The sequence below is a fragment of the Nesoenas mayeri genome (genome assembly GCF_963082525.1).
Source record: "Nesoenas mayeri genome assembly, chromosome: 1".
In the NCBI taxonomy this organism is placed as follows: Eukaryota; Metazoa; Chordata; class Aves; order Columbiformes; family Columbidae; genus Nesoenas; species Nesoenas mayeri.
In genome coordinates this window covers 47,828,779-47,855,526 of record NC_137541.1, presented here as the reverse complement: position 1 = coordinate 47,855,526, position 26,748 = coordinate 47,828,779, and the positions used below count along the sequence as shown (strand labels likewise).

Below are 26,748 nucleotides of genomic sequence, written 5' to 3'. Positions count from 1 at the left end.
TGCATGTGGTATGAAAAGTTTAGACAACTATGTCATTAAATAATGGAAAACTCCATAGCTCTAAAGTTTCATGTAAATAAGCTTGCTGCTTACAAGCACTGTTGTGCATGCAATAGTAATGAAACCCTAAGGGAGGAAAAAGAAATACAAATCAAAATGCAACAGCTTAATAGGTGGGAGAAGTTTCCTATTATTTCATAATTATGCAAATGAAGATTAAAGAGAAAAACAGTTCTGAGCTTTGCTGTATTTCTTGCTACTCCAGGAAGTTTTTAAATCAACAAAATACTAGCAAGTTTAACAATTCTGATTTTTCAAGAAAACTATTCAACACTAAGTTAAATAATCTTCAACATTAACATGTTAAAGGCATCTGTATTCTTACAGAGCTTCTTCCAGTACTTATCTGGCAAAAGATATAAGTCCATATTTAGCTACAGGGGTTTCTAGTTAAAAGTTACTTAACATAAACCAGCCATAGCATCTAGTTACGAAATGTAACTGATTGACCAAGTCAGCAGAAGGAATATCCAACTAAGAACTTCTAGCTATTGAACTAGTCTATTTTAATTGGTATTTACTGTTCATCTCCACATATTCATATAGTCCACTTGAAAGATCTGAACGTTTAAGATAGTGTAATTGCATTTTCCATATATTCTACTACGGATGGATATTTGGCATTTTGAAAAAGACAGTTTACCTGGCCCCAGAGTAGTGTTCCCATGCCCAGGAAAATGGACCACAGCCACTGTTCAATCGAGAGTTCTGAGCAACTGAAAGGCTTCCCACCAAACTGCACAATAATTATCTGTGAAGAGCAACATCATTACACAACACCTACCAGAGACTTGTTACTAGAAAATACCCTAATGCTTCAAGATCACTACAGACAGCTCTGCATTAGGACATAGTATTTTCCATCTTATTAAGCATACACTTCCACTGTCTCAGCAGTTTGAGAAAGTTTCCAAAGCTAAGCCATCCTCTTACGGTTTTCAGTATTTCAAGAACTACCCATTTATTTTTTCTTCAGGTCACACTCAGAAAAACCTAATGACTACTTCTCTTTGCTTGCATTTCTTTCCCTTCATTTCAGAATTATAGTACGAATTCAATGCTACAAATTTACAGTTATTATTTATCATATGAACACCCAGCCCAGGACCAAGCTGATTAATAAACTTCTATTAACACAAGTCATAGATCCACAAGCCATGAAGTATTTCAGAAATAATTCAACAGAATATTACTACGTATCCTGTCAAGAGTTAAATGTCAGACTTGAAATCATCACAGTATGACATCTATGTAGTAAGGCCTGGAAGGAGGGGACAGAGATCTCAAAAGCTAAATTAAATGAGCTCCTATTGACTTACCCATTATGACAAGCTGTACAGGCCCTAATGAGCAAGGTATCCCTCTGCATAGGAATTAAATGCATGAAAGTCTGCCCTGGAGAATCAACAATTCAAGTAGCAGGGCAGGCATGAAAAGGAGATAGTATTGACCATTAAGTAGGACACCTGACAGCTGAAAAGCCCAAGAGTATCTTCTTTTATTAACACAGAATAAAACACTGAGGCAACAACTCAGGAGTTACTTATTTGGGAAGGCATTCAGTCTGTCATTTTATAAAGGGAACACAGTTACAGTCAGGAGTAATTTCTACATATTTGGCTTTGTTGCATAATAACAGTCAGTATGCTGCATTTGCAACCCTAAAAATAAGAGCAGCTTCTGAAAAAGTGTCATCTAAAAAACCCTAAACCTGGGACAATAAGTGAACTAACTTCATGTGCCGCAGAGGTACATACATTTGCATTGTTTAAACCGCTATGAATTCAGTCAGCTTCGTGGAATCCCAAGTCTAAGGAGAAGCTTAAGGTATGGGTTACATCTCAAGTCCAAAATAACTTAAGCCAAAATGAAAAAAAAAGTAGCAGTTTACTGATTTGTTGGTTAGTTTTTCTGATGAATTAAAAGTTAAGGTCATTTAAAAGGTGAAATTATTTCTTGTCAACTATTTTCTTTAGACTCAATTTTGACCTGGTGTTTCAACACCAGTGTGTTAATCAAGTCGATTTCAGATAATGCTGTTTAATTGGTTCGCATATACTGAGTTAACTAACTGGCTTTTACGGATCTGTTTAGATGCCCCAACAGAAGGTCCATAGACATCAGTGTTTTTCACATTAAAATAACATCTAAACCAGCATCTATACAGATAACCAATTTCTGCATCAGAAAGATAAAAACTGATACTTAAGTTCCTAGAGCTTATTCATGTCCTAATCTCATTAAGAAGATACCAGGAGTTGTAACTTTCTTATAGTTGTGTAAATGGGGTTTTGTTCAGATGCACAGGCAGATATTAAGAATTCTGACTAGTGGGAGGAACATACAACTTCTTCACTTTTTGTCAAAATACTAGCAAAGATCAAATTGAAGGACCAGAAAATTCAAAAGTTAAATACAAGTACTTCTACATTCCAGTTTGGCCAATTTCTAAGAGGTCTTTCCCAAAAACACTGTCAAGCACCACTTCTAAGTTTAGTTTATAGCATGTTTGACACTGAAGGTTTTACACATTGCAGGAATGAAATGCCTGGCACTACCTGATCAGCATTTACAAGGTGAGCGAGTACATCAATATACTAAGTGCATTTCCCCCCCGCACCCTCCAAGAAGTTACTTACCTGCACAACAAATGTCCCCAGAACAATAGAACAGAAGATGGCATTGTTAAAGATGCCTTCAAAAACGTTTCTTTCACCATGAATTTTTCGGGCATTAATTTCATTAAAAAGTTGCATCATCACAAATGTATTAAATACAATAGTATAATGCTCTGAAGGAGGAGCATGCAGAGGTGCATTTCTTCCACTATCGATATCGAAAATTTTCTCACCTGTGTACAAAAGGCATTTATCAGCAGCTTAATTGGTGTCTTTACACATGCACTACAGTAAAACACTAGTTTTAAGAGCACATCTCTGTACAACTTTTATGATAACTTTGTAAAGCCTCAGTATTCTTACCAGCAAACAGGAGTGTGAAGACCACTACGAGCTGGTAGAATGCATGACCCAAAATGTTCTTCATCATTGTACGAGAAATCAGAGGTTTGTTTCTACCATAAGGCTTTCGCAACAGAAGAGCTTCAGTGGGTGGTTCTGTTGCCAGGGCAAGAGAAGCTAATGTGTCCATTATGAGATTTACCCACAGCATCTGCACAGCTTTAAGCGGAGAATCCTATAAAGATAGATACATAAACCCTCCAATATAAGTGAACAAATTGCAGCTGTTAAAGGCATTTATTACACAACATGGGCATGTTCTGAAGAACATTATGTTCTTCAGACTAGTGTTTAACTGAAAGTTTGAATTCAAGAGTCAAGACATTTTCAACCTTTATAAGCTGAAACAATCCACCGTACGTACTTGCGTTATGCATGCTCCTGTAAAAGCAACAATTACTGCTACTACATTGACAGTAAGCTGGAACTGAAGAAATTTGGAGATGCTGTCATACACGTTTCGTCCCCACATAACTGCTTTAACAATACTTGTGAAGTTGTCATCTGTAAGGATAATATCAGAAGCTTCTTTCGCGACATCTGTTCCAGCAATTCCCTGGAAGAAAAATAAAACCACTATGAAATATAACAGGATGCACTAATAGAATATATTATTACTATATATATTACACTAATAGAATATATTATTATATTCTCAGTCAGCATTCTCTTTGATGCACCATGTCTGAAAGACTATTTTAATGTAAGCACATAAAGTTCTACTGAATCAAGTTCTGCTTGCAAGTTCCTCTCAAGTATGGGAAAATGTAAACAAAAAAAGGTAACGTCTTTAAAAGACAGACCTTAATAACAAAAATCCTCAAGTTGATGAAAAAGACACTGTTTAAGTTTCTCCTAAAGAAGTGTTACTGAACCCTGTTCAAATTTAAGGCCACCAGATGGTGCAGTACTACAGTTTAGTCTATGTCCTAATGAGTTTACTATATGGATTCCAGCAGTAGTACAAGACATGTGTCCACAACACAGCAGAATGATACACATTACCAAAAACCTTTTGCAGAGAAGCATTGACATTAAACACTAGAATATGCAACATCATTCTTAAATTTTAAATGCCTGGAGTCTCCTAACATATCTAAACAGCAAGTTCTATGTAATACCTACTTCAAGGATATTTATCTTGCTTTTGGCATTTCAAACCCACAAACTCAATAGCAAATTTAATGATCCTTATTCTTGATCTATTATTTTGCAAAGGAAATGAGTCACCTGCACAGCTATGTGTTCACTTTAAAGGGTATCTTTGAATATCATGCAGTAGATGGTATATTTTAAGTGCTATTTAGATAAACAGTTACAGAAACTAGTTCCTTACACAGATGTACATAGATGGGAACTGCAGGAAACATTTAGGTTATGGGAAATGGGAGATGAAAATAAATCCACCTGACAGTGCCAACTACAGCAGTGATCCAATAGCAGAAAACAGATACTCATTAAAACAAGACTGTTACAGTCTAGAGAACATTTCATGTGTAGCTGTCAAATTTGTAAGTTATGCTTTTGCAAAATGCTCCTTGAAAATGACATGAAAGCTCTTCTTGTTGTTTTTTTTTTTTTCTTCAAGATTAGCATCTGAGTCAGTGCATCTGCATGTGGTATAGGAAGAATATGGTCCTATTTTTTCCTTCAAATGCTCAATAATGAATTTTTAAAGGCTAAAGTGACCTACTAGTACCAAACTGTACCTTTTCAGCTCAAGACTGAGGAGGAATCTTGAGGCAAGAGGAAGCTTGAGGAATCTATCTTACAGTGTTTTGAAAGAGACAGAAGCAAGCTGAAACCTATTAAGTCATGAGCATATCTAGTGTTAACACTTGAAGAAAAGTTTGTTTTAGAGCCTGCAATAAATTAGTCCTTAATGCAAGGTAAATCTAGGCTAAGCAGTTCTGCCCCCAGCAGTTAATATTCATGGGTTCTGTGCAAGGCTTAGTTTGACTACTATTTAAAAGAGTGTTTGAGAATTTAAATTGAAAAAGCCAAGTAATCTAAGGAACCATCCATACAAATGCAGATCCTAGATTGCCATAAAATGCTCTTACTTCAGTTTCATTAGAAATGTCTCTTAGTATAGCTTCAAAAGCCATATTAAACATCAACTGGCAGTCTTCGCCTTACAGTCTCCCTATTCCTATGCATAATTCATGGAAAAGAGATGAATAAGCTCATTCCATAGTGTGTATAAGCTTTACTGAAAGTCAACATAGTATGCTATTTACCACCTGAAATCATTTTGCCGTATGTTGAACAAATCTCATTTGAGAAACCTTCAGTATTAGTAATTTTGCTCCTACATTTTGCAACAAGCCTTTGTGTAAAAAGGTTTTGATCTGCAAGTGACCAGGGATCTCCAGTTTTTAAGTTTTATTCAATGGCAAATGCCACAAGGGCATTTTCCATCAAATAAAAACATGGTTAATTTGGAAGACTGAGGAAGGAGGAAAAAGTAACTAGTAGTAAGGGTAAGAAATGTTGAATCCATTAACTTAGTTGTATATTAGGCTCATGAAACAAGCAACATTGTTTAATCTTCTTTTAAGTGATTTGATAGGCTATTTTATCAAAATAGATTTCAAAAATACTGAAGATTAAAAAAAAAAAAAAATCATACCATAGCAAATCCAACGTCTGCCTTCTTCAGAGCTGGACCATCATTGGTACCATCACCAGTTACTGCTACAACTTGCCTCTGTTCAAAGACAGTGCTGTCAATTATACCTAAAATAAAATGACATCTTGATGTTACTGTTCAAAATTGACAACACAGCGCAAATTAAATCCGAAAGAGAATCCCAGTTTTGTCTTCCTCAGAATCAAAAAAAAAAAAAAAAAGTCAAAACAGATAGTTGTAGTTGGCTCTATTTCTCAAGCAGAGAAAAAAATACAGTTGGTAAATCAAGACACCCTCATAGGCACTTCCCACTGCTCAATCTTAGAGTTTTTTCTAGAAGTAGGAACAAAAAAAAAAATCTAGCTTTACTTAGAAGCTCAGATAGTTTTTAGTTACCTTTTACTAGAGTGTGTTTGTCAGTGGGAGAAGATCTTGCAAGAACACGAAGCTTTGGCCAAATTTTATCTATTCTCTCTTGCTCTATCTGCAAAAGGAACATTGGTTATATTTCACAGTTAGGACACTTGAAATATCTGCTGAGCTACTTTACATGGTCAGTGTGCTTACCTCTCCTTTTTCATTGCGTATTCTCCTGTTAAAGTCTTTGCCCTCTAAACACAGGAAATCTTCACCAGGATTCAGAATACCACATTTTAATGCAATAGCACGAGCAGTGTTAATGTTATCGCCAGTCACCATACGTACAGTTATGCCTGCACGTTGACATTTTTTTATTGCATCGGGTACCTGTAAGAAAAGATTCACAGGGGCTCAGAGATTGTACATTAGCTGAATAAATCTAGACATGTAAGTGAAAGGATAACTCTTATTTTAAAATCAAGACTGTTGTTATGGAACATTCAAAAAAATTAAGTAGCTTACCATAATTATTTTCCTGAAAAAGACAAAAATGTCCATTTTGGCAGAGGGGCTTTGTCGTTGTTATTATGTCATGTGCCTTCTTTGCCCTCTTCATTTTTCAAGTACTGCAGTATTCCAAAATATCACAAAAACCCTCATGACATACTAGGCTGTAGTACTCAAAGGTATGGAAGTACTGGCTTTTCATTTATGATGACATGAAATAAACTACAACTCACACTCCACTACTTCACCCATGACTCTTACTGTGAAGTGATGATAGTTTAGATGAGACTGGAGTTCCACTTACATGTGGCATAAAAGCTTTCACTATTGAAAAATACTGTCCTCCTTAGACCTCAACCACAAGCCAGACTCCTTGCCTCAGTTCTTAGGTGACAAACCCCCCTCTCCATTATTCCCCATAAGAAGCTGTCAAAAAGCACAATGGGTACTATTATCCTAAACAATACTCCTAATATCCCAAGTGGTGAAAAAAAAAATAAACACAAGTTATTCCACCTACTGGGACTCTGCACAGTAAGCGCTTTAAGTCATTATTTTGTACAGAGCCCCAATAACACAGCATAAGTGGCATTAAGAAATTTTAATCTGCTTTTAAAGCTCCATTAACTTTCCCACCAATAAAATTAGATTTTAATTTATAACTATGCTTAAGGCATACAATAGCAATTCATTTTCTTGTACTCTCTGCATGACAAACAACATGAATACAGATCCATTGTAACAGAATCACTGCAGTTCAGTCAGTGACCCTACCTCAGGTCTCACAGGATCTTCAATCCCAACAACAGCAATGCACGTCAGACCAGTAACAATATCATTTTCATTGTCCCATTCCGGCTCGGGTTCCCCTGCTGGGAAGTCTCTGAATGCCAGGCAGATGGTTCTGAGCCCTTCAGAAGCCATTGGCTCAATTACAGTTTTCACTATATCATCGCGGTCCCTAGGTCTAAATACCTTTGGTTCTCCATTAGCACTCAGTATTTTGAAGCACCTGAAAAGGAAAGTTTAAAGAGTTACCAAATTTTAACCAGAGTTCAGCACATTCAATGGCCTATTAGTCAATTCCATTAAGTTTCCACAAGCTTTATTTTCACTACACTCACATACACACAAAAAAGCCAGTAGCAGCATCTCTAAGGTAATGTCCACACGCCTTCTACCAGCTGTAGAAAGTTAACTAAGTCAGTCATCCTAGGATGAAAATAATGTCTAATGAATTTAGAACAGGAACATTAGTTACCTCCCAGAAGTATCTCATTTCTCCATTGTATTAAATGGACTGGTGTCCACACTGGTTGAGTCAGTCAATACAGTTTCAAGTTCAACAAAAGAATCCCTCCTTGTTAACAGTTATACAAGTCTCAGAAGTACAGCACGCTTCCAGAACATAGAACAGCTCTGTACTCAACTTGCAACACTAAAAGCAAACTCTGGTACTGCTATCCTTAAAACTGTTCAGGTTTGCTCTCCTCCACCACCCACTCCAAGTACAGAGAATCCAGAGAGCACCTGGCATAGAGTCCTTAATATGAAGTATTAAATTGCAAACAAATACTTAAATTATTTAACTGTTTGTGTAAGAGACTAGATTCATCACTATGTACTCTGGCACTTGAACACATGCTCTTTTAGTTGTGCTCCTTCATCCCAAGGATGCCACTGCTTTCACAGAGAGCATACGTACTTTACCAATATTAATGCCATGAATATAACACTACAAAATATTAGGTTCATCTGCATCCTTAGCAAAGTTTTGTCACAAAACAATGCTACAAGCACTTGTTTTACAAATCAGTAATAATGTGGCACTGAAACAATATAATTTATGACTTTTTTTAAAAAATCAAGTTCAGAATGGGCACTGACTTCTACACTTTTTAGTGACTCATTTGCATCTTATAAATATTAATGTTTAATCTTTCAATGCCCAAGAATAGTCATACACAGTATAATAAGGAATGAGCAACACAATTGACAAACCAGGTTACAAGCTCTGAGATTAATTTTATGGAACTGCACAGGTAGCGGGTAGAGAAAGTGGCTTATCATAAGACTTTTTCCTAGTTGGTGCATACTCTCAAATAGTCTTGGAATTACAACTATTCCAGTAGTATCCAAATCAGTCTAGGTTTTCTTGTTCTTTGTTGAATGTCCTTATTATATATTTTCTTATCTCAGTTATGAAGCCAAGTGGACCACATGAGTTAAAATGAGTTCTAATGAGCTAAGTGAGTTCTGGCAACTTCTACAGTTCAACTGCTCAATAAGATAGTAAGGTACAAAACACTTCTGAAAGTAGAAGTAATTCAAATATATTCATCTATGAGACTTGGCTTAAAAACTGGCTATGAAAAAATTCCCACATATATTTAAGGTCTGTATCAAAATGAACAAGAGTCCTTTAAAAATTGACCTTTTGTTGTCAGCACTAAGTTGAGGAGAAGGCAGATTTAATCATTTTTCTTTAGTGCATTAGTATTTTCCTAGATAATGAGTTGGGGGGCTAGTAGCAAGCAAAAATGTATATGCTGCTCAGTCTAGAAATAGGGTGATGTTGGAACCAAAACCAGATTAGTTACAACTGGTGTTCCTGGGGAACATGATGCACACATGTTTGACTTCTCACCTAGTGAGGAGTTACCAGAGCTTTCTTCATACCTAGAGGTTTGTCCCAGCGGGGACTTAGCTCTCACTAATAGTCTAATCTCATGGATAAGGAAGTATTTTGCTTTCTCACATTAAAAACCCTCAAGTTTCTCAATTGGTCAAGTTCAATCTCCTGTTAAAATGATCAACTTAGACACCAACTTGCACAGTCTTTTAAAGTTAAAAGTAATCACTTTTAAAAAGCACAAGCCCTTCCTGGAATTTAGGCATATCAGCTGTTGGGCCTTTACTGGAAGATGAGTGAGTATTTTGACCAACCACATCTAAAATGAAAACAGTTTAACTAGAGAACAGATCAAATGCTTTCCTGTATCAGAGCAAAGTTCACAAGTTAAAATTAATGACAACCAGCTCTTTTTCTGGGGATCAGGCTGAGGTGTGAGAATTAAAGTAACTGAAATGCTGATTGCCCGTCTTACAGTAGAAAGCCAAACAATTGAGGTAGACAAGCTGGGAAGCTGGCTGCAATCACAAGGGTATATATAGGACTGCAGCATTTGTTTGTCAATAGGGTGACAAAAATATTTCACAGACTATGGCACAAGTATGTTTAGCATTTCAGTCTCCTTATCTATCATAGCATTTAGACAAATTTAAGTGCTGAATGACAATAGTAGTTTTTCTTACTTTTTGAGAACTATCTCAGAGGCACCTTTACTGAATATCCGGAAACTGCCATCAGAGTTTTTTAACACAGTACTCATAGATTTTCTAACAGAGTTGAAGGTGTACACTTTGTACAAATCCTCTTCTGGTATCTCATTTCTTACGTCCTGATAATCACGTTTTAAATCCAAGAGCAATCCCAGCAAGGCACATTCAGTTTTATTTCCAACATGACGGGGTAGGCCACCTTCTTTTTCAGGAGGCTGCAAGAAGAACAAGAACCTTCACTTATTAGAAGGTTAATGTATGAATCACTGAAGTAAAGTATCTAGAAATCAAGGAAGCTAAGAGCAAGCTTAGCTCTGAGATGGGGAATTTTTACTTTTGCAATGATGAGTCTACAAATTCCTGTGAGCCACGAGCCAAAGTCATACTGCTGGCTTTTGTAAGTGACTTCTTCTGTACCTGTTTAGGATTTTTCAGTCCCTTTCTCAGACCCAAATATCACTCATTAAGTTTGTATCGAATCCCCACATGACATTTCTAAAAACACATTTTCCATTGCTTGGAATGTCTACCTAATCAATTGAGTGTAGTCCCTGAATAATTATTTTGCATTTTGGAAGTGCAGATAAGTTTACTTAAACCAATTTAAGCAAGCTAAATTGCATCATTTCTGCAAAATTAAAGTATCCTCTCCTGTAATAACTCTTCCTCAATGACTTAGACTACAATCACATCACCTGTTAGCCTTCTACTGAACAAGCTAAGTCTTTAATCTTCTTAAGTCTCACTACAAGTTCCGTTTTCCAGGCCACGGCCTATTTATCTGAAAAGAGTTCAGAAACAAGTTTCCAACCTCTTAATAGCAGAACAAGTTTCTTATGTCAGCAATGCGGAATATGCACATAGTAGTGCTATAAGTACAACATTTCAAGATATTTCTGAGGTTATATAGCTATAACATTGCAATATATTTTGTAGCAAAAAAGGCAGAAGCAATTTCTCAGCCTGAGATGCCTCAAGCAGCTAGGCCTGAACTATATTGATTGTAAGTCGGTGATCCATTCTTGTTACTCAGAGCTGCAAGATCTTGGGTTTGGCTCTACTAAATACTCACACTTTCAAAATGTTCACTTTAATGTGCAGTTTCAGATGTCTAGGTCTGAGTAGAAGAGACATGGACATCCAGCAGTGAGTCCAACCAAGCTTTTACATATTTACTTTGAAGTAGTACTCAAATTGAGCCAAGATGCTTTTCAAGTAAGGTAAACAGCCCCACTTACAAAAACAAATTTAGGCACAATTGTGAACTTAAAGGAAGTTATCTTCCTGAGATTGTATCTTTGAATTATCAGTTCAAAACCTGTATTATCAGTTCTAACTGAAATAAGCTATTTTTGAATATTAGTCTCAACTGAACAGTTGAACAATTTACTGCAGGTACGGAATATCTTACACTGCATTTTGCCACAAACTTACACTTAACTGCCTATCACGTGGCCACCAGATGATTTGCATCTTTTGCAGAAGTTGTTTAGTTACCTTGATTAGAATGAAGAAATCCACTTACCAGTATTTTGGAAGTATAAGCACAATTAACAGAAATTCCTGTCACAAGGTAAGCCATAGTTTTCTCTGGAATAGCTTCTGGTTCTGGAATTTTTTTATAATGTTTTTCATTGATGTAGGCTTGGACCACTGTCATTCTGTTCATGGTCAATGTTCCCGTTTTATCTGAGCAAATAGCTGTTGCATTGCCCATTGTTTCACATGCATCCAGATGTCTCACCAAGTTATTATCTTTCATCATTTTCTAAGAAAATAAAAGCAGTCAACAGCTATCCATGACCACTACTTCACATTTCAGAAATTCACATTTAGGGTGTCCTGTCTTACACATCAGTTTCAGAAGACACTCAGACTAAGTTATCTGGCAACTTACAGGAGAGGAATTTGTAGTTGCCACATTCTGCAGGAATTCTTTTAAGTCTATTATGTCACAGTAAACTTAATTTTGAACAAGGTTCATAAATACAGTCTTAACCTCCTGTATCTGCATGTCACACTGATGCTGTTCAGACTGTTATAAGCAAATAGTTTATGATATTTAGAAACAGGAAAGGTACAGATTGAGCTTTACTAGATACAACACTAAAAAAGTCTTTCTGCTTACAAGAAAGATCAAGTAAACTATGTGACAGACTCACCCAAACATCAGATGATATATATTTCAAAGATGCTAGAGTCAGACTTAGAATCAAATAAAACAAGAACAGTAATATTTGAACTAAGACAGTGAGTACTATACAAGTTTCATACATCAAAATATCACTTTAAATTCTTTATTTAACAGGTTTGGATAGTATTTTAACTTTAAAGAGGCATAGTAACTTCAAATGATACTACACTAAGGCCACTACTAGTTAGTGCTGTAAGTTACTAAGTTCTAGAACACAGCCTAAACATCCATTGTCTTTACAGTTAGATTTTCAGATATATATCCAGTCCCAGCATTGTGAAGCAATAAGAAATTAAGAGAATATAGAGCGTGAGTTGAAAAACATGTTGTATAATAAATAGAAAGCTACATGTTCAACATTCAGTCCTCAAGAAGAACCTACCTGGAAACCTACCTACAAAAGGCAGTAGTTGCTTAACACTTCAGTTAGGTAGAAGTTCAGGTTTATGGAAGAGTTTGTTATTTAAAAAATCTAATGTATCTATTTATTATAAGTAAATGCTACAATGTTATGAGCTAAACCCATTCGTCTTTACTTGGTGACAACAGGCTGTCACTGCTCACTGTTCATGTTTGTGTGCATTCATCAGTTAAGAAAAATTCTGCAGCAGATTTCTTGTGCAGTTCAGGGAAACAAGAAATGCTTCTCCCCAGTCTGTTACATCTATGTGATGCAGCATATCCCAAAAAACAGAGATTTTACACCTGTTGAATACACCCGCCTACCTTTAAAATCTGTTCCGCATCTGTCCACTTACCTTAACAGAGTAAGCCAGAGATATAGTGACTGCAAGTGGAAGACCTTCTGGTACTGCCACCACCAAGACTGTAACTCCAATAATGAAGAACTTCACAAAATACTGAATATAAATCGGTGTACATTCAGCAAGCCAAGGTCTCTTCTGAACCCAAAAGGTATCAATTACAAAATATAACACAAGGATAATGACTGTGATTGCAGACATCAACAAACCTTGTGAGAAAGAGAACAAACAGCTTTCAGAAATTATCTCAAATGTGTGGCGATAAGCCAAGTGAAAAGACTTCTCCCTTTATAGAAGTTAGTTTATAATTAAGATTTTAAACAAGCAAGTCAGGAAATATTTGCGTCATGCTCAAAGGTGTTCCAAATTCCAATGCAAGTATTTCCTCATATATTTCACCTAGAAACTTCTAAAATATTTTTTTTTTCCCTCCCATTTAATTGAAAAGTGTAGATCTAATTATGAAGAGCAAAGACCAATACGTAAAGTCAATTGGCTAAGCAGAATAAGAACCAAAATAATTCAGCAGGCCTTCAGTGACTGTACTGCTGACTTATTCAGTAGAGAAAGCTGCTGACAGTCTGTACCCTGCTTCATGCTGAAGGTGGGATTAAATACGGCAGCTAAGCTCAGTGTTCAGTGAACTGGGAGTAACTGGGAAGAAAAATCAGAACTCCTGTTAGCAAGCCAAGCAGCACAGTTAAGGCACCGCATGAAAACAGTGAAGGTAAATGGAGCTGCCTGGAATAAAGGAACAGAAGTCACTGAAGTGTCAGCTCTTTACAGAAAAAAGCTTCAGCATGTACACTGTCCCAAAGCAACAGGACATAAAAGCACATATATGAAGCAGATGAGCAATTAAGGGCATGTGGGGAATTACAGCAGGTCAAAAGGTGCATAAAGGAAAACAAGAGCTCTTACTTATGAAAGATGTAAAAGAACTGCTAGATAATAACAATATTTCACATACCATGGAAGCTTTATTCAACACTTGTTAGTACAAGTTTCCCTGAAAACTTAACATTGCTACACATAACTATGGAGTGCTAAAGCTAAAAGTTTAACTGCATTGTCCTTAACACCATAACTGTCTTATGAAGTTGGCCCCTTTTGAGCTGTGGGCTGGGCTACAAGACTTCTAGACGTTCCTTCTAGCCTGAATATTTCAACAGTTCTACATGGACCTAAATAAATCCTGAGATACTTGAATTAAAGCTCTATATACTAGAAAATATACCCTAAAATTTACACTGAACTTCATTGTTGTTTTAGTCTACTTTCAAGAAGTAACAGTTTATCAAATGTTTTCACAAGACAGCTGAATCCTAGCTGAGAGAAGAGTAACAGAAGCTAAAGGATAGTAGAAAGTCAATAATAATGTTATGTATCAGCAAGGCATATATTAAGTGGAAACTCCTAAGCCTCTGGAAGTACCAGAGATAACCTGGTTGACCCTACCACATCTTTCAGACTTCATTAAATTCATAGTTCTTTAGGTACATCACTAAATGCCATACCTTATCTAAAACATCTTTCGTAACACTTGTCCAATGTTATGAAGCTGGAATTTTCTCTCCCAGGAGCTGACACTCTAAAGTCTGAATATATTCATATCAAGTAAAAATAAAAGTCATCCACATGACAATCTGAGAAGTCATCAGCACGCTTGGGACGATGGCATACTTGCATGCATTGGAATTTGGCACTTAAACTAATCAAACCACTCAAGGCTAACTACTTAAGTTATCCCCTCACAAACTATGCGTGTTCCAACTTTATTCAAATATTCAAATGTAAGATATCAACATAAGGAAGGTACTGATACATCATACCTGCTTTGCCAATCTGAACTGCGAGCTTTGTGAGTTTCCCTTGAAGAACCGACTTCTCTTTCTTTGGCAAGTTTGCTCTCTTCTTGTCTTTCTCATCTCCATCCCCACCATCCTCACTCTTCAGTGGCTGCATTTCCATGGCTGCACCATCCTGAGCTTTAGCTAGAAGATGAAACAAAATTTAGCCATTGAGGAGTCTCACAAAACAATGATACTTCAAAAGCTTCACAACACCAGGCACCACTAAACACCAATACTGTGTAGTACCTTGTGTCCAGAGATGCCACACTACATGTGAATGTTAAAACAAGTGTATTGGGTGCAGGTGCCCAGGTGCTGGGAGCAGGGGAGCTGTAGCCTGTGGATAAGACCATAGTGGGGCAGGTTGTCCCCCTGCAGCCCACTGGGAACCACAGAGGAGCAGAGATCCACACTGCAGCCCACAGAGGACTCCATGCCACAGCAGTCAGATGTGCCCTAAAGGAAGCTGCAGCCTGTCAAGGGCCTGTGTCAGAGCAGGCTCCTGGCAGGAGCTGTAGCCCATGTGGGAGACCCACTCTTGTGTAATCTGTTCCTGAAGCACTGTACCACGTGGGACAGGCTCATATTGGAGAAGTTAATGAAAGACTGTATCCCATGGGCGGGACCTCATGATGGAACACTAAAGAGCATGAGGATGAAGGAACAGCATAGACAAGTGTCACAAACTGACCAAAAACCCTGTTCCCCTTCCCCCTGCACTCCTCAGAGGGAGAAAATAGAGCAGTTGGGAGTGAAGTTAAGCCTGGAAGGCGTAAATGGGGGGAAGATGTTTTTAGTTAATTTTGTTTCTCACCATCCCACTCCATTTTATTTGGCAATAAATTATTCTTCTGCACATTGAGTCTGTTCTGCTTGTGAAGAACCCACAAGCTTCTCCTGTTTTCTGCCCCATCTTGCTGAGGAGAGGGAGTGAGCAAGCAGCTGGGTGGGCATCTGACAGCCAGCCAAGCAACTCACCTCAACAAGACAGCTTGAAAGTCATTGGTGAAGTTTACTAGCTATGTTGAGACTACCAAATTAATTTGAACATTTGTTTTGGGCAGATTCACTTATACCATGTTTAGCATAAGCACTTTGGATCTAAGTATTCAATATGCTTTTTCATAGGAAAGTATGCATTCATTACATACACTCCCAGAACAAAAGGAACTTAAAAGAAAGGATCAGAGAACCTGCATTTACCTTTGTTTCGGTTTTCAACAGCTCCATCTTGCTTTTTACCTGTCAGAGAGGGGAACAAGTTGTGTTTTAAATTTGCTGTGCAGAGTTCATTTCAGCTCTTACATTACCATACGCTGAAACAAGGAACTGCAGCTTTAAAAGACAGTGTAGAACAAACTGGAGACAGAGGGCTGACATAACTGAGGCTTGAAAAGCATAAGTCAGCTCTCAGAAACAGCTCGTGTCAGTCTTTTGGACTTTACTTTTCCCATACAAGACTGCTGCAGTGTTATGCTACCATAATTACGTTTGCACAAATTACAAATTACAAAATACAGACATGTATTACTTGTGACGAAAGCTTTTAAAAGGCTTGCTTAAATATTTTCTTAGGAAAGAAATTGGTGACATTAAAGTGATTCTGGTGGCCTCAGTCTTGCTCTCTCTTCTTCCGGCCCTTGGCAACTATATCTGACTGCTACTGTAAACGAACTGTAGGATCTCACTTCCAGAATTATTGCTTTTGTACAACATTGCAGAAGCTACTGTAGTATGAAATATTTATAAATCCACACCAAAGCTTAATGGATGTACATCACTGGATTACTGGATCTATGCTAACCCTATTTACGCAAGCATGAACATAATCTGTTGGCAACATACCAGTATAACACCGCTAAGAGAATAGTTCAAGTTCATAACAAAATACAGCTCCTACCTCTGTTCAGAAATTGAGTTCAACAAGAGATCATAAAGAAGGACAGTGAAATAATGAAATAAATTAATGAGTGAAACCTCAAAGGTAACTACAAGACCATCACATGCAGCTTACTGGGGTCAAGGTGTCACCCTACCTATTTTTATTTGGATTTTTGAGTAAAAAGGTTTAGGTACTACCTTTAGAAGTGACAAACATTTCTCCTAAATAGAGAAAGCAAGGGTTATGATTACTATTTGCAATAACCTGAAATGAAAACACAAAATTGATGGACTTAGAACAAAACCCAGAATTTTTCAGTCTCACTGGTAATTTGTTAAATACTCAGCCTTAGTTTAAGCAGACTGAAATGTATGAGAGTACTCAAGTACAAGAAAATCAAATTGTGAAGCAGCCTGTCTGGCATGACATTTAATACCTCCACTGCCTTATTACTGTAGACACAGTCTGACTTCTATGCACATGATTGCTCCCTCCAGGCATCCTCAATACAGCTGAGGAACGAAAAAAAAACCCCAACATGTTCACCTTCTCCAGAAGATGCCACTTCAGACTTCTTAAGAGCTCATCATTGTCTCCTAATTTAGTACTTCTTCTTTCCCTCTTACAAGAGCAAAGTTCTACACTTCAGTTACTTCTAACTCCTTGCACATACATTTGCTGTCGGCCTGAACGAAGCCATCCACAGCCAACTAAAAATAGCCACTTTAATCTTCTTAACAGTCACAGAGAAGCTAATTTAGTTTAACCTGAGTTTTACCAAGGAGAATCTTATCAGGCACCTAACTTAAAGGAAAGAGGAAGCTGTCTGTCTTGGAAGACAAATAACCCACAGGCGTTCATGCCCTAGAATATACCAAAATATGACTTGCCAAAAAGACTTCTGCTTACAGAATAATACACACTGGCAGAATATTAACAAAAGCTATAATCTTCTCTGTATCTCCTATGGCAGCTGGTGCTGTTGCTTGCTTCGTTATCCTTCCTCTGCAACAGAAAGAGCAAAGGATGGACACTGTTTCACACTAATCCCTGTAAGTGTTGCAGGTCAACTTTTACTGTTTGTTACCACGTTTGAGCTTGAAACTAATTTTGAACTTTCAATTCTTGTAACAATTCTTGTAACTTACTTCTGAAGAAACTACTAATTTAAGTTTCAAGAAAGGTCAGAACTCTAAGTATTTGTGGATTAGGACAAGCAGACAACAAGTACCGTTCAATCCTAGTTGCGGCACAAAGCACGCTTTTCAACAATGGCCTCTTTAGTTTGAAGGCACCAGGATTCCTAAACACATTTCTGTATGGCTTTCCATTTACAGCTTTCCACTACTGTTTCATATTCCTCTGACAGAAAATTACATTTTTCTGCCAAGAATCCTCACACTCAATCCCATGCAGTCGACTTCACAACAGTTTCTATAAAAATTTTTGCTTTGGTGAAGCTCAGTGCTGACATGCCTTGTGAGAGCTAGTATCAAAACATGACTGGTTAACATTCCTTAGCTTTGATTCTCAGGATAAAGGCTTAGATAAGTGACCTTATAATTCTAGCTACTGAGCAAGTCCTTCAAAATAAGAAAGACAGCTCATTTCACACTTCGCAGAAGCACTCCAAAATGCTTTGGGTTACCAGCCCCTTATCCCTCTAAAAGAAGTTTACAGAAAAGCGCCAGTAGGGATTTGTCCTGTGTCTCTCTCTGAAGAAGATGTCTGCTCACCTTTATCAAAATCAAGTCTTACATATGTTTAAGATATCCACAAACTCAGCAGTACCAATGATACAAGCTTTTCCCTTTCAAGTGTCATACAAAAGCTTTCTATATGGGACATTTTCTGTCTATCAAAAGCAGAACTAGATACTTATCAGGTTGAGCTACTGGTAGCAACCTGTTTGCTATTAGACATGAATGTATTTTGAAGTTACACAGGAACAATTTATACATGGTATGGCTGGTTAGGAGTTATAAACTTTCCAGTCTCTAATTGATCAATGAAAATCTGAAGTTTAATTAAAAAATCCATGTGACAAGAGTTAGTAGTAGTGGTGTACTCTCAGGTAACTGGACCTGAGGTTTTGTGTTGTTTTTTTTTTTTTTTTTCTGTGAAACTTACTGAAAGTATGAGGTTTATAAAAAAGATTTCTGGCTTCAGATGATTAGAACATGTTTTTATTCAGTAACATTCAGGAGTTCAACCCCCCCCTCCCCAGTGATTTAAGAATATTGTGCCTACTTTTCTTGTCCTTCTTCTCTTTTTCTTTCTCCTTCTCCTCTTCATCTCCTCCAGCCCCAAGTAAGGTAAAGATGATTCCAGTCTGAGAGTTCACACCTACAGCAGTGACTACCATTCTTCCAGAGCCTTCCATCACATGTGTACCTGAAAGATTGAATCAGGTTTTCCACTGAGACTTAAACAGTTATATGGCAGAGCACAAAGGAAATGAGTTCTCTGACTTCACACTGACAAAACCATAAGATTTGTTCAGATACCACTGTGTTCCCCTGGAGCTTCCAATGCCAAAACTATCGGGAAAATGAAACCATAAGCAACTACATAAAATGTTGTCAGTTTGACAAAGTTTTGTACTAGTTGCACTGGTTTTGGATATTTTTAGGAGTCAGCCTAGCTCAGGTCCAGTTTGACAGATTTTAACCTCAAAATTTTAAATAACCAGTTTATCCCCACAAGCAAACCACTTTCTTCAAGAATTGTCAAAAGTTACACACCTGACAGCAGCATGGGATCTCTGTCCAGAGACTTCTTAACATGATCAGATTCTCCAGTCAGTGAGCTTTCATCAATTTTGAGGTCATTTCCTTGAATGAGGACACCATCAGCCGGTAAAAGATCACCTACGAGAGATCACTGGGTATGTTGACTGCAGTTCCTTTTTCAAAAATAAAAGAAAGTTCAGCTTTAAAAATATGTTTACCATATTTCACTTGTGCAATATCTCCAACAATTATGTCAGCTACTGGTATTTGGATGACTTGGCCACCTCTGATGACTGTGAATTTCTGTTCTTGTTCAATACGGCTCTGCAATCCCCGAAATTGTTTCTCTTTACTCCAGTCATTGAAAGCTGTTACTAATACCACACAAACTACAGATAGGAGGATTGCTGCTCCTTCAATCCAACCTGCTTCAGATTCCTCCTCTTCTTCACCAACATTTACTGATCCACATACTGTAGAAAACAGGTTTTAGATTTAAGAAAGTTCACGCAGATAGTTATTTCGACAACAACAGAAAAGTTTTGTCAAACCGAAGAAACTACTACTAGTTGCTAAACATTTTCCATGCTAGCCTTCTTTGCAAGTTTAGATTTAGAAGCTGAAGAACCTGAAAGCTAGAGCATCTCAAGGAAGTTAAACCACCTAAAATTTACATCTCTGCTTATCTGAACACAAAAGAAGTTGATATAGAAATTTACTTGTCCTTATTATCTTGTTAAAGGATAACATAAAAGTGCCAGACTAGACAATTAGTTAACCACCTTCTGTTTTCTCAACATTTCCCACTTTATCTTAACAAGCCAGTTATGACTGCAAAAATTGAGTTCAATTAAGGCCAGATCGCTTCATCTTCCATGTAGAAGTATAAATATAGCTTCATTTCTTAAATTGGAAAGTTACCGGTGTCATATTCAAAATCAAGTAAAAGACTTGCTCGCTCCCCAAAGAAATCACATGAACGCAAATTCTAAAATGCATAAATATTTGAAGCAGAGCTGAAAAAAAATACTTGCACATAAACATGACTGGATCTAAGACAAGTCCTTGTTCCCGCTTCTTGCACTTGACCTTTGGCATTATTTTGGTCAGTGTCATACCAGACCGTGACCAGGGAAAATCTCATTTTGTCCTTTTAAGGCAAGCTAGAGTTTTAGTCATGTTCTCTCAATAACAAACAATAAGCTGCTTTTCCACTGACTTACTGTCTCCCATCAGATTTACAATATAGGCATGTTGTACCAGGAAAAGTCAGTAGTATAATACAGGTAGATACATAGTTCATAAAAAGTTTACTTACATGATTCATTTCCTCCTGGAGGCTGGTAAAAAGAAAGGCCCAAGGATACTACAGCTGCAATTTCTAATATAATTAGTGTAACGTCCTGTAGTGCTTCCCATACTAACTGAAGAAATGTTTTTGGCTTTTTAGGAGGTATAAAGTTCTTCCCAAAAACTGCTTCTCTCCTTTCTATATCTGCTGGATTTCCACTTAAACCTATTTAATAATAAGACAAAATTAGTGACACTTATTTACATTTCATCCTAACCTTAGAAGCAACTGAAGCTTCTCATTCATGGAGTCAAGTCCCAGTCCACGTTTCAGTAACAATACTGAAAAGCCATGTCAAATATAATTACATAAGTATTATCCTTAAATCAACTACTGTAGAAAACAAGCTATATTTTATCATTCAGATGTTGTCCCATCGAACCTCAACCATTCTGTGACTCTGTAATATAAAGTAACCTGATGGTCTACCTAATTGCACTTAATATGACATATGAACAGAATAACAGTGACTGACATACCTTTGTACAAAGTAAACAAGTTTACAAGACAAGACCATGAGCAGAGTTACTACTATCAAGACTGAATAGCATCATGCAGCTTAATCAAGACCAGCACCTGTGAAGCCAGCTCTGGTTATCACTGTAGGGATTCTGTATTCAGAGATATCATTCTAAGATCTTACATTTATACATGCAATATTTATAATGAAATATTTTAAAAATAATATAAAATACTATAAATATTGTATTTGTATATTATTTAATTATTAAATAAAATACTATAAAAAGCCGGTGACATTCTCCAGGTATCATGTGGAGGGAGGCAATCACTTAGCGATGCTGCTTTTGCCTGCACAGCAGTTGTTTGTTCTTCTGAAGCTTTACTTTCTATCTCCTCTCTCATAGACAGAGTCTGTATTTAGCACTGTGCAGGGTCTGTCACCTCAGCTTTGCTCCTCTCTTCTTTCTTATATGACATATGTCTTTCAGAGTCCTCTGTCTCAACTCTTGTACCATCCTTAAGGGACACTAGCAGGCAAGACTGAGAGGCCTTCACTAGGACAAGTGCACTTCTAGAGTTAACTAAGTCCTTAAAAATAAAGGAATACCAAGTATATTCAATGCAAGGTCATGCCCTCAAGGTCTTCTGTAAGTTTACTCCTTCAACAGATTCCAGCTGCCTAACCCACCATTCAGAATTTAAGCAGCCAGCTCATTTTTTCAAGGCAAAAATGTCAAATGTCCAGCTGTATTCAGAGCAAAGGTCTGGATACTTCAACCATTTTGTCCCCAAGGTTATGATAAGTGCCTGCCTAAAGACAACAGTTTTCCTAGTAGCAGATTTTTTTTTTTTATCAGTTAACCCAGCTGCTTAGTGATATCAAGGCACTGCAAACATGCTAGGTGATCAATAAGAACAGCAACCACTGCAACTAGCTTTCGTAATAAGTGGGATATTTAACACAACTAACAGACATTTCCTAGAACCATCACATGATATTCCAAGATGCTTAGTAAAGACTACTGAACTGCAAAGTTCAGTTTTAAATGCTACCAACTGCTACAGAATCACTTAACTGAAAAGAAAAATATTATATGCAGGTCTTTCCAAGAGTGAAATGAATTAAACATACTCTCAGCATATATAATAGATTTATTCTAACACTCATAGATCCACCTGGAATTCATGGCTTTGGAGGTTTAATGCAAAGGAGCAATTTTACTGCTAAGCCATAACAAGCTTTACTTACTTTCACTCTCAAAGAGCACTGCAAGATCATTCTGAAAATCAAGCTATATGAGAAGAACTAGAGAAACTCAGGACAGCTTGGCCATTCCAAAAGTCTGGAACGTCTAGCTATTTTGCAACAGATACCATTTCTCTCATCCTTTTATCATGACAGAGTTTGGAAGATTATTTATATAATGTCAGTGGCACCACTTTGCTCCTCCCTTCTCAGGGTACCGGTGTGCAGAACATCAGAAGTGTACAGCAATGGTCTTTGAAGAATGAAAAGTGCTTTCCAACAAGGCTATAAAAACTCAAGCTACTATCAGAACCACTTAATGAAGATTAGTAAATAAGCTTAGCAAAGACAAAAAGCATTTGTGTTTTTAGTATCTGCCGTAATACATCATCACTGAGCTTGCTACATTTACCACCTGGCTTGCTATTTCATAGTTCACAATTTACAGTCCTGAGGTTGAAACTAATGCCAGTGTATTGTTCTTTATGTATCTTAACTAGGATAGTTTCTGTTATTTGGGGTTAAGTTTGAAAAATATTAGGCAAGGGAATAGTTAAAGCTTCATATCAAATTTTATTAGAAAGTAGAGACTACTAGACATCAAAATTATGTAGACCTGTGGAAATATAGATCGTGGTCCCTCTCTCCAGAATAGAAGGACTTTTGCTATTACAGATATGTCAAACATTTGTTTATTCACATTTGTATACATTTGTACATGTGTACATGGACGTAATAAACATTAAATACGAAGCAGTAAATTCTGCTTAGTTTGTTGGTTTTGTTTGTTTGTTTGTTTGTTTAATACCGGCAAAGGATAGTTCCCATTTCTCATTTCAAATCAGGTAGACCTGATCCACAGTTTGCCTGAAAATAGACATTGCCTAATATTGTCAACAACTTCAAGAAGTTATACAAGCTGAACTCATTCACTATGTAGTATTTCTGAACTACCTGTACTTTTGCTGTGAAGCCACTGGTAATTATGCATGTCAGTATACTTCATATCACAGAGAAAGCCTCTGAATATAGAGAAGTGTCATAGGGCCTTGTAGGTGTTCACTCAAAATTTTAAAGAGTTAGAACTAGTGTAAACAGAGCAGCTTTCTGCAAACATCTTGCCTAGATTTTCTTCACAAGAAATGTCTCCATTTCTATACTTACAACTTGAATTTGACAAAAGAAGACCTAGTTCTACTTCTACAAGTGTTACCTCTGACAAATTTATAGCAGCTTACTTGACAAGTAGCCTGGTTCTCTAAAGGTTCATGTAGTGATTTATAGGCAAAACGACACCTTTATAGAGGACACTGCTCTAACTCATCTTACTTAACCTTTTCTAAACTAATTATCACATTCGACTGTTGAGACCTTGCTGTGTTTATGAGCTGCTCTCACACTTCAAAAAAAGATGGCGCCCTTTTATCAAGTTAGTGATTGTATTTAAATGATTGCAGGACAGCACATCTAAATGTCAAACCCTTTTCAAAGGGAAAGGACCTGATCACACAGTCCTCAGTACAGCAGAATCAATCTGAAGGAAAGGGCATCTAGCCCTTTCTAGTTATAGCATGCTGACACTCAAAATTCCCATGCGTGAACCTGCTTGTTACATTAAGGGACACAAAGTGAACCCTGCAGCGCACCAGGTATTTGGTGCTTAGTGCTATCTGGCCATCTACAGTCATATGCCCACCTAGCCTGCAGTAAGAATGGGCCTTAAACCTTGCAGATTACAGCAAAATATTACAAAAATAAACAGCCTTCAGTTCAGTTCCCAACTGTGAAAAGCTACAGCCCTTTTCACCGAGAAAGAAAACTGTCTTTCAGCACTATGCAAGAGGTTAACAGGGTAACAAGAGACTGCTGCTCCTGCCTTCTTAAGAGGTGCTACACCGCTTGTACACAGTAGTGCTTCACACACAGGCACTACTCTGCAATTCTAAAGAAGAAGTTTGCAGTCCTGATGTTTCAGCCAAATACTAGTCTACACCCATTCCCTGAAAGGTCAGACATGAGAGCCGGTTACTTCAGTTCGATAAGAGAAATCCAGCTCATGTACTGAAATAATTTCAGGTGTCTAGAAATCAGAAGTCTGTCTTCAAAAGCTGATCAAGCCAAAACAAGCTAAATGCAGATGTACCCAGAGATACTGTATGGCAGGAGGAGCAAACTCCCTTTCACCGGGGGCCACATCAACCTCATGGTTGCCTTCAAAGGGCTGAATGTAATTTTAGGACTGTATAAATGTATCTCCTCCTACTGTATAAATGTATCTCCTCCTACTGTATAAATGTATCTCCTCCTACTGTATAAATGTATCTCCTCCTACTGTATAAATGTATCTCCTCCTACTGTATAAATGTAACTCCTCCTACTGTATAAATGTAACTCCTCCTACTGTATAAATGTATCTCCTCCTACTGTATAAATGTATCTCCTCCTACTGTATAAATGTATCTCCTCCTACTGTATAAATGTATCTCCTCCTACTGTATAAATGTAACTCCTCCTACTGTATAAATGTAACTCCTCCTACTGTATAAATGTAACTCCTTCTACATTTATACAGTCCTAAAATTACATTCGGCCCTTTGAAGGCAATCGTGAGGTTGATGTGGCCCCTGGTGAAAGGGAGTTTGCTCCTCCTGCCTAATGACATTAGTAGAATGTTCATGATCCAAGGAGACAAATCTTTCCATAACATTTCCTGAAGAACCAAAAGCAACAGCTTTCCAGGATTAAGGCAGCACGTACTTTGCTGTCACCAGCGTGACACCCCATTGGTTAAAAAGCTATGCAAGTGCTCAGATGCTGAGACACCACACTTAGCCAAAATATTGATTTTAGTACTTCTCCATCACTATCAACAGCAGGACTTCCTGCTAAGATCGAGTTAATGTTAGATAAAAGTATGTAAAAATATTTCTACAGGATACTACCATTTACATATTTTAATCTATATGACTTGCATCTTTCTTTCACAAATTAAAGCTAATAAATTTCATTTACATTGGAAGACGGCAGTAAAAGAGGCCTGGATCTTAAGGTTAACTTCTGAGAAGCTCTCAGGAAGGAGACTTGATATTTGCTTCTTTATATTTGTACAGTCAATCTTGAAGTAATAACTCTAGAGAGTAAAAGCATCGGGTAGCCACACTTCACAGAACGCCATCAAGTGCAACGTAGCAAAGACTCATTTAAAGATGCTTATTTCTAGAGAATCAGATTGTGTGATCACTTCGCAAATCTTCTGCTAATAGTGACAGTACCTTTAGTGTCCAAAGTTGTATTGTTAGTTGCTTTGTATAGATCAAATGAAATCTGCAGAAATATTACAGGTTTAAAAACTACATCCTGCTACTAGGAATTTAATGTAGTAGAAAGAGAAAACAGATGTCCCCAGTTTCAAAAATTGTTGCATTAGGAAACGCAAGAGCTAGGTAGCAATACAGAAGCATTAATAAGCTCTGCATTAGACTATTAAAAACTCATGTTCTACAACAGGATGATCTCAGTTGTGAACTATAGATCATATAAGCTGCTCACAAAACTTAGACTTCCACAGTGAGTTAAATATCGCTATGTTGCATTGCTGTTTCATATGTGGATGCCTACATCCGTGAACTTTATTCCAAAGTGCAACTTCACCACTAACCAAACATCTCACATGCAGTTAGACCAATTGGAAAAGCTCTTGCTTACTTATTACTATTGAATAACTCTTAGAGGACTAAGAAGCATTATGGTAACTGAAATACTTTTATAAAATTAGTTATATTGAAAAAAGAAGCAGTTTCCTTGACTAAGGTTTTTTCTAAATGGAGTTTCCTCAATGACAGTGCCAAAATCAACTTACCTTCATTTGGTGAAGTTTTCAATTTTGTACAGATGCCGTGTACATCTCCATAACATTCTTGTATTTTATGCAGTGCATCTGTAGCTCGAAGTTCCATAAGAGAACGGAGCTCTGCAAGAGTAACTCCAAAATCTCCATGATTAGCTTCTTTTACAGCATTTTTTACACCGCTATATGCAACCGAGTTGTTTGCCATATCACCCATGATGTGTGCAGTCTTTAGCGTAGACAGTTTCCAGTAAGAAACAAGATTTCAACTTAAAATATTTCCAAAAGAAAAATAAATCCTTTGGGTATGAAGACAGTCAGGAGAGCAGACACATCACCCAAGTAAGAGACCCCGTCTGGAGAGATATCTTTGAGGTTGTCCCATGGCGCGTTCTGTTCCCCAAGCCAAATGGCATGTACAGTCTAGGGAAAGAATAAATATATATTCAGTTACGTAACAGCTATAATGAATACATTGTAAGACAATCCCAGTTTT

The 26,748-nt window shown here is 37.2% G+C and overlaps 1 protein-coding gene across 1 annotated transcript in view; it reads right to left on the bottom strand.

Moving 5' to 3' along the window:
• ATP2B1 (ATPase plasma membrane Ca2+ transporting 1) overlaps nucleotides 1–26,469 on the bottom strand; it is a gene marked incomplete at its 5' end in the record, with an annotated part of 32,805 nt that extends 6,336 nt beyond the window's left edge. Inside the window, 18 exon segments of the mRNA XM_080360204.1 lie at nucleotides 704–811; nucleotides 2,700–2,911; nucleotides 3,042–3,255; nucleotides 3,445–3,636; nucleotides 5,713–5,819; nucleotides 6,109–6,196; nucleotides 6,280–6,459; nucleotides 7,354–7,591; nucleotides 9,895–10,136; nucleotides 11,447–11,689; nucleotides 12,874–13,088; nucleotides 14,712–14,873; nucleotides 15,936–15,974; nucleotides 18,865–19,008; nucleotides 19,359–19,484; nucleotides 19,565–19,819; nucleotides 20,665–20,862; nucleotides 26,265–26,469. Of these exon segments, the coding sequence (XP_080216330.1) occupies nucleotides 704–811; nucleotides 2,700–2,911; nucleotides 3,042–3,255; nucleotides 3,445–3,636; nucleotides 5,713–5,819; nucleotides 6,109–6,196; nucleotides 6,280–6,459; nucleotides 7,354–7,591; nucleotides 9,895–10,136; nucleotides 11,447–11,689; nucleotides 12,874–13,088; nucleotides 14,712–14,873; nucleotides 15,936–15,974; nucleotides 18,865–19,008; nucleotides 19,359–19,484; nucleotides 19,565–19,819; nucleotides 20,665–20,862; nucleotides 26,265–26,469 (3,168 nt within the window).
• Nucleotides 26,470–26,748: the final 279 nt, after the last annotated feature.